General features: G+C 36.7%; 1 protein-coding gene across 1 annotated transcript in view; it reads left to right on the forward strand.

Annotated features, from left to right (window-relative positions):
- The first annotated feature begins 5,707 nt into the window (after positions 1-5,707).
- LOC122257815 (uncharacterized) overlaps positions 5,708-7,665 on the forward strand; it is a 3,311-nt gene continuing 1,353 nt past the window's right edge. The window contains 3 exon segments of the mRNA XM_043023324.2: positions 5,708-6,200; positions 6,655-6,739; positions 6,741-7,665. The exon segment at positions 6,741-7,665 is cut by the window's right edge and continues 1,353 nt beyond it. Of these exon segments, the coding sequence (XP_042879258.2) occupies positions 5,873-6,200; positions 6,655-6,739; positions 6,741-7,539 (1,212 nt within the window). The 5' untranslated portion in view covers positions 5,708-5,872 and the 3' untranslated portion in view covers positions 7,540-7,665.

Below are 7,665 nucleotides of genomic sequence, written 5' to 3' on the forward strand. Positions count from 1 at the left end.
AAAATGGACTTACAATAGTTAAATGATGAGAAATACTCACTGTTCTTAGTTTTAGATAGGTATACAAAAATGGACGTTCATTAGAACGATGATAATTACTCTGTTTTGAGTTTTAGAGATGAGTGTATATCGTAGGTGTAGGGACATATTGGACATCTCATTGTGCTACTTTTTGGACCTTTCCAAAAAATGGACATATACTAGTTAAATTATTGGCAAATACTCACTGCTATTACTTTTAGAGATAGGTATACAAAAGCGGACGTTCATTAGAACGATGACAAATACTCTGTTTTTAGTTTAGAGATGAGTGTATATGATAGATGTATGGACATTTTGGACATCTCATTGTGCTACTTTTTGGACCTTTGCAAAAATGGACTTATAATAGTTAAATGATGACTGTTCTTAGTTTACGAGATAAGTATACAGAAATTTGACGTTTATTAGGGCGATGATAAATGCTCTGTTTTTAGTTTTAGGGATGAGTGTATATGGTAGGTGTAGGGACATTATTGTGCAACTTTTTGGACCTTTACAAAAAATGGACTTATGATAGTTAAATAAGTAGAAATACTCACTGTTCTTAGTTTTAGAGATAGGTATAAAAAAAATGCTCGTTCATTAGGACAATGATAAATACTCTGTTTTTAGTTTAGAGATGAATATATATGGTAGGTGTAGGAACATATTGGACATCTCATTGTGCTTCTTTTTGGAGGTTTGCAAAAGATTTACTTATAATAGTTAAATGATGAGAAATACTCACTGTTCTTAGTTTTAGAGATAGGTGTACAAAAATGGACGTTCATTAGAAAAGTGATAAATACTCTTTAGTTTTAGAGATGTGTGTATATGGTAGGTGTAGGGACATATTGGTCATCTTATTATGCAATTTTTTGGACCTTTGCAAAACATGGTTTTATACTGGTTAAATGATGAGAAATACTCACTCTTCTTTGTTTTAGAGATAGTTACACAAAAATGGCCGTTCATTAGAACGATTATAAATATTCTGTTTTTAGTTTTAGAGATGAGTGTATAAGGTAGGTTTAGGGACATATTGGACATCTCATTGTTTTTATATTTTGGACCTTTGCAAAAAATGGATTTATAATAGTTAAATGATGAGAAATACTCACTGTACTTAGTTTTAGAAATGTGTATGCAGAAATGAACGTTTATTAGAACGATGATAAATACTCTATTTTCAATTTTAGAGATGAGTGTATATGAGAGGTGTAGGGAAATATTGGAAATCTCATTGTGCTAACTTTTGGACTCTCTGCAAAAAATGGACTGATAATAATTAAATGATGATAAATACTCTCTGTTCTTAGTTTTAGAGATAGGTGTAAAAGTGGACGATCATTAGAACGATGATAAATATTCTGTTATTAGTTGAATGTATATAGTAGGGAAATATTGGACATCTCATTGTGCTAACTTTTGGACCTTTGCAAAAAATGGACTGATAATAGTTAAATGATGACAAATACTCACTGTTCCTAGTTTTAGAGATAGGTATACAAAAATGGACGTTCATTTGAACGATGATAAATACTTTGTATTTTATGAGTGTACATGGTAGGTGTAGGGAAATATTGGACATCATCTCATTGTTCTAATTTTTGGACCTTTATAAAAATGGATTCATAATAGTTAAATTATAAGAAATACTTACTTTTCTTAGTTTTAGAGATAGGTATAAAAAATGGACGATCATTAGCACGATGATAAATACTCTGTTTTTAGTTTTAGAGATTAGTGTATATGGTAGGTGTAGGGAAATATTGGACATCTCATTGTGCTACTTTTTGGACCTTTGCAAAAAATGGACTTATGATGACAAATACTCACTGTTCATAGTTTTATAGATAGGTATACAAAAATGGACGTTCATCAGAACGATGATAAATACTCTGTATTTAGTTTTAGAGATGAGTGTATATGGTAGGTGTAGTGAAATATTTGATTTCTCATTATTCTAATTTTTGTATCTTTTTAGAAAATGGACTCATAATAGTTAAATGATGACAAATACTCACTGTTCTTAGTTTTAGAGATAGGTATAAAAATGGACGTTCATTAGAACGATGATAAATACTCTGTTATTAGTTTTAGAGAGAAGTGTATATGGTAGGTGTAGGGAAATATTGGACTTCACATTGTGCTAATTTTTGGACCTTTTCATAAAATGTACTTATGATGCCAAATACTCACTGTTCTTAGTTTTATAGATAGGTATACAAAAATGGACGTTCATCAGAACGATGATAAATACTCTGTATTTAGTTTTAGTGATGAGTGTATATGGTAGGTGTAGGGAAATATTGAACATCTCATTGTTCTAATTTTTGGACCTTTGTAAAAAATGGACTCATATTAGTTAAATGATGACATTCTCACTGTTCTTAGTTTTAGAGATATGTATACAAAAATGGACGTGCATTAGAACGATGATAAATACTCTGTTTTCAGTTTCAAAGATGAGTTATATGGTAGGTGTAGGGAAATATTGTACATCTCATTGTGCTAATTTTTGGACCTTTGCAAAAATTGGATTTTGAGTGGGACAAAGATAAATACTCATTGATTCTATTTGTAGAGGTAAGTATATATATTAGGTGTAAGGAAATATCGGACATTTCACTGTGTTAATTTTTGGATCTTTGCAATAAATGGATTTTGAGTTGGACGATGACATTCTGATTTTATTTTATAATATATAATATTATTTACCATCCTAATAAAACAGGGGAATTCACCCAGTAAGAGTTTATTCTTCTCAGAATAATTGTAACGAACGAGGCAGAGTATACGAAATATACGATCAAGATTTTTGAATTATCTAATCTATTCACATAAGGGGTAGGATCTTTCTGCCAGATACAAAAATATTGATGAATAAAAACATGTTAAACCTTTCTCTTTAGTGTAAAGTGTAATGTTCTGTGCATATATATAATGCAGGTTATAGAGGGTAAAATGTATTTCATAATTTAAACTTCAACCATTCACAGTTTTTTTTACAGATGGAGGTTTATATGTAAGGTGCATGGAAACAACTAAACATGGAAAATGTTCATCACCCTCCTACCCACACTCCATTTTATTCGAAGGTCCAAAAATTAACATTGCTAGATACACCCCCATCTTTCAATTAAAAACGGAAGATATTCCTCACCGTCTTACGAAAAGTCCATTTTTTTATTTTTCATTGGCTCATAGTGCTTCCCTACACCTTAATATATACCCCTACCTCTGAATTAAGAACGGAGAGTATTTAACGCGTCTTACCTAATGTCAATTTTTTTCAAAGGTTCAAAAATCAACATTGCTAGATATCTGTTTCGATATCCAAACTAAAGACATAAAATATTTGAGACGTCCAACCTATTGTCCATTTTTTATAAAGGATCAATAAATCATCATTGTTAGAAGTCTAATGTTTCCATGCACCTTACATATAAACCTCCATCTGTAAACTAAAAACAGAAAGTATTAATCACCATCCTACCCAAAGTCCATTTTTTTTCAAAGGTTTAATAATCAATATTGCTGGATGTCCAATGTTTCCCCACACCTAACAATTAAAACCTGTATCTTATGTGTAGGGAAATTTTGGACATAGCACAGTGTTGCTTTAAGGACATTTAAAATAAATTAACTTTGGCTAAGACAATGTTCAATATTTTCTGATTTTAGTTTAAAGATAGGTATGTATGTTAGGTGTTGGGATATTTGAAAAATGTTAGGTTGAGGGAAATATTAGATATGTAGTGTTGCTTTTTGGACCTTTGAAAAAAAAATAGACTTTGACTAGGGTGTTGAATATTTTCTGATTTTAGTTTAGGGATAAGTATATATGCTTGGTATAATGAAATATTTGATATGTAAGGTTTAGAAAAATATTGAATATTTCTCTGTATTATTTTCATCGTTGGTAGTAACAGTGGTACATATTTTGATATCAGAGTGTTTATAGGATAGGATAAATATGAAACGGTGAATATTGATTTAATCCAACAATAAATAATACTTCGATAATTATGATACAAAAATAGATGAATTTGATATATGCATATCGGAAAATATTTATCAGCATCCTGACCAAAGTCCATTTTTCAAAGATCCAGAAAATTAACACTGTGGGATGTCAAATATATCTCTACACTCAGCATATATACCTATCTCTAAACAAAAATAATATAAAATATTTATCACCGTCCTGACCAAAGTCCATTTTTTTCAAAAGTCCAAAAATCTACTGCTTCGTCCTGTGTACTTAGATGGGCGCAAGCCAGGGAGGGCGGGGGATTAGGGACAGATTCAGTTTAGGGAAACAACTGAGATGCGAGATCTGTCCAGGCTGTGAAAGGCTCCCCCCTACATTTATCCAGACGACGGATTAAAGCCCATGAATGCCAGAACATCGTCATATAACTGATGGGCTTTAAACGGGACGGCTTCAATAGGGAGGAGATACACCCGGCCGCAAATGCCAGCAGGACTGCCGGCGGCGGCGGAGCCCAGGGAAACCGGAATGCTGGCCGCCTGGGAGGGGGGATATGGGATACCACCGCGACAGGTGATACAATGTCTGAGCGAGGGAGAAAACTCCAGCTGCTGCTTCAGTAGGCTGGCTCGCTGGCGAGTGGACAACAAAGTGCCCGAGCGAGGAGGAGAGATGTCATGCTCGGAGGAGTTACTTTGTCTTGTGTGCTTGACAGGGCACAGGTCTGGGAAGGCAGAGTAATTAAGGACAGATTTGGTCGGCAGGGAAATCCTAGGCACGAGATCCGCATACAGCTCCCTCCTCCACATATTCGGAAGGCGAGTTAGGGCCCAGGACCGCCGGAACGTCGTTACATAATTGTGCAGCAGGGAATAGATGCGACAGAATGCAAATGTCATCAGCGACCGACCGAAGGGGCGAACACCGATAACAGAGAGGTTAACGGCGCCCCTGGTATAGCCGGCAGCTCTCACGGTGGTGGGGGTGGCAGGATGGATGAGTCACACCCGCCTACTCTGCTCAGCCAAAAGCCCGGCAGCCCCAGCCCGGTGGGCCGAGAGTGGAAGGAGGCAGCTCATGAGTGGCTCCCCCCTTATGCGATAAGGCAACCGATACCGCCCCTATATATATCCGGATGGTGGGTTGGGACCCGAAAGCCCAGAACCACTGTCCAAAACCTGCACCGAGGCTGGAAAGGGCGGCTTCACCTGGAACAATGTTTGAGCAACATGAAATTGACAGGTGCCATGCCCAATTGCCAACAGAGAGAACGAGTTTGGCATAGCCGCCAACCTGGAGCACTGTAGCCATAGGCCACCACCCACAATAGGGAGAAAAAGCCAATATATACTGGTTTGGGTCATGAGGGTTGTTCCTCTGGAACCAAGTGGTGGCAGGAACGCTTGGTAGCCGCCAACCCATAGCGCCACGGCCGTACGAGAGGGCGGCCGCCACCCGGCTCATCACAAGAGGCGTCCCTGGAGCCAAGCAGTGCCAGGAACAGAGGGCGGTCCTCCTGACGCCGATTCGGAGCACTGCAGTCAAAGAGGAGACTGACCCCTGTCCATGAGAGGGAAAACAAGCCAAAGTATTAGCTAGTCTGCTACAAGAGGAATACACCCTTGGGGGCTGGCGGCGAGAGGTCCACCCCCCGGTCACCCGGCTCAGGGGAGCCGCCAACTTAAGGTACGGTTAGACTGCCCATAGATTTCGTTGGAATCCAATGATTATCAGTGGGTTAGAGCCCACCCACCCATCCGTTTTGGTTACACTACGAAAAGAACCATCGGCCCAGTCCACTGGATCGCGGCACCAAAACAAATCGTGACCGCAGTCCCTCATCAGTAGTTAACGATGGATCCTGCGCTCATCTCCCTCGCTCTTGCTACAATTAAGTGTTTCCACAAGTATAGAGAATATAAAAAGACCAAGAAAAGTAGAAAGAGACTATGGATGAAACCATGGCTACAGAAAAAATACCGAAGTGTGTATCACAAGTTAATTCAAGAAACGCGAGTGGGTTATGACAGTGTGTTTTATGATTTCCATAGAATGAACAGGCAAAAATTTGATAAATTGTTAAATTTGGTGGCCCCCCTCATCCAGAAAGAAAACACACAGTTAAGGGACACGATATCTGCACCAGAACGGCTCTCTTTGACCTTGCGTTATTTAGCCACAGGTAAGAACAAATTTCATAGGTTTCCTACATGTTTAGCCCTTTATTTGAAAACATTTTTAGCATTCAGTATCATTTAATTAAAACATTTATTTACATTACCTAAGGCTAAAATAATAATGATAAAATGATATTATGATTACAATTCTCAAAAATTCAGTATTAGGGTAGGCATATACACAATAATTGGTAAAACTTTACAATAGGGCCGCATTATATTTAGGACATCATTTAATCTGTTTCTCTCATAATTAGGTTTCCTTAACTGATATGTAAGGATATATAAGCAATATAGAGAGAATTAATAATGAATATATACATTTTACCATATATGAATCATTATTTGTATCAGTCCTGTTAAATGATGCTAGAATAAAGAAGTTGCCATTAAAGAAAATGCTATATCCTTATTCAAACATTGTACATATTGATTATGTATACATTTTCTTTAATACAGGTGAATCTCGTCGTTCTCTAGCATTCCAATTTAGGATAAGCCATAGCTTGATCACCCACATCATACCAGAAGTTTGCAGTGCAATATATTGTCTTAAAGGAAACTCATCTGAAACTTCCATCAACATCAGAGGAATGGAAGCAAGTGGCAAGTGACTTTTATAACAGCTGGAATTTTCCAATGTGTATTGGAGCCATGGACGGAAAACGATTTTTAATGAGGAAACCAGAAAATACAGGATCAGAGTATTATGATTATAAGGGTCACCATAGTATGATAATGTTAGCTCTTGTTGATGCTCATTACCGATTCATGTATGTTGACGTATGAGCTCAGGGACGCTCAAGTGATGCAGGTGTTTGGGACCGTTGTAAATTAAGAGAATACCTAGAAAAAGAAAAGCTTCAAGTTCCAGCACCTGATACTTTGCCATTTGCAGATCAGAAAGTTCCATATGTAATTGTTGGAGATGATGCATTCCCTCTCAAAAATTATTTGATGAAACCTTATCCTGGCCAGAACTTAAGTGTTGAACAGAGGATATACAATTACAGAGTATCAAGAGCTCGTCGTGTTTCCGAAAATGCCTTTGGTATCTTAGTTGCCAAATTTAGAGTGTTTCAACAACCTATTCACTCAAGTCCAGCAAACACTAAGAAAATCATATTTGCAGCAGTTGTTCTCCATAATTTCTTTAGAAATAATTCAAGGCAGCTGAAAAGTGGAAATGTTGGTAATGGTTTAGAAAACCATGGACTTGAAAGTCTGAACAATGTTGGAAGAAGACCTGCTAATAATGTCTTGGCAATAAGAGATATTTTTAAGGACTATTTCAATGGTAGAGGTAGTGTGACATGGCAACAAGATGCAGCACTCTTGCATTAAACAAGTTGGCACTGATGTTTTGATGATTATCATTGTCAAGTAGTAAAATCATATGTTGTTTCTTTTAATGTACAGTAGAATTAGTATCATGTTTCTTCTATTTTTTACTTAAATAGTATAGTATTT

Source organism: Penaeus japonicus, unplaced genomic scaffold (assembly GCF_977035675.1).
Source record: "Penaeus japonicus unplaced genomic scaffold, GWHDUDI00000001_assembly GWHDUDI00000023, whole genome shotgun sequence".
Taxonomy (NCBI): Eukaryota; Metazoa; Arthropoda; class Malacostraca; order Decapoda; family Penaeidae; genus Penaeus; species Penaeus japonicus.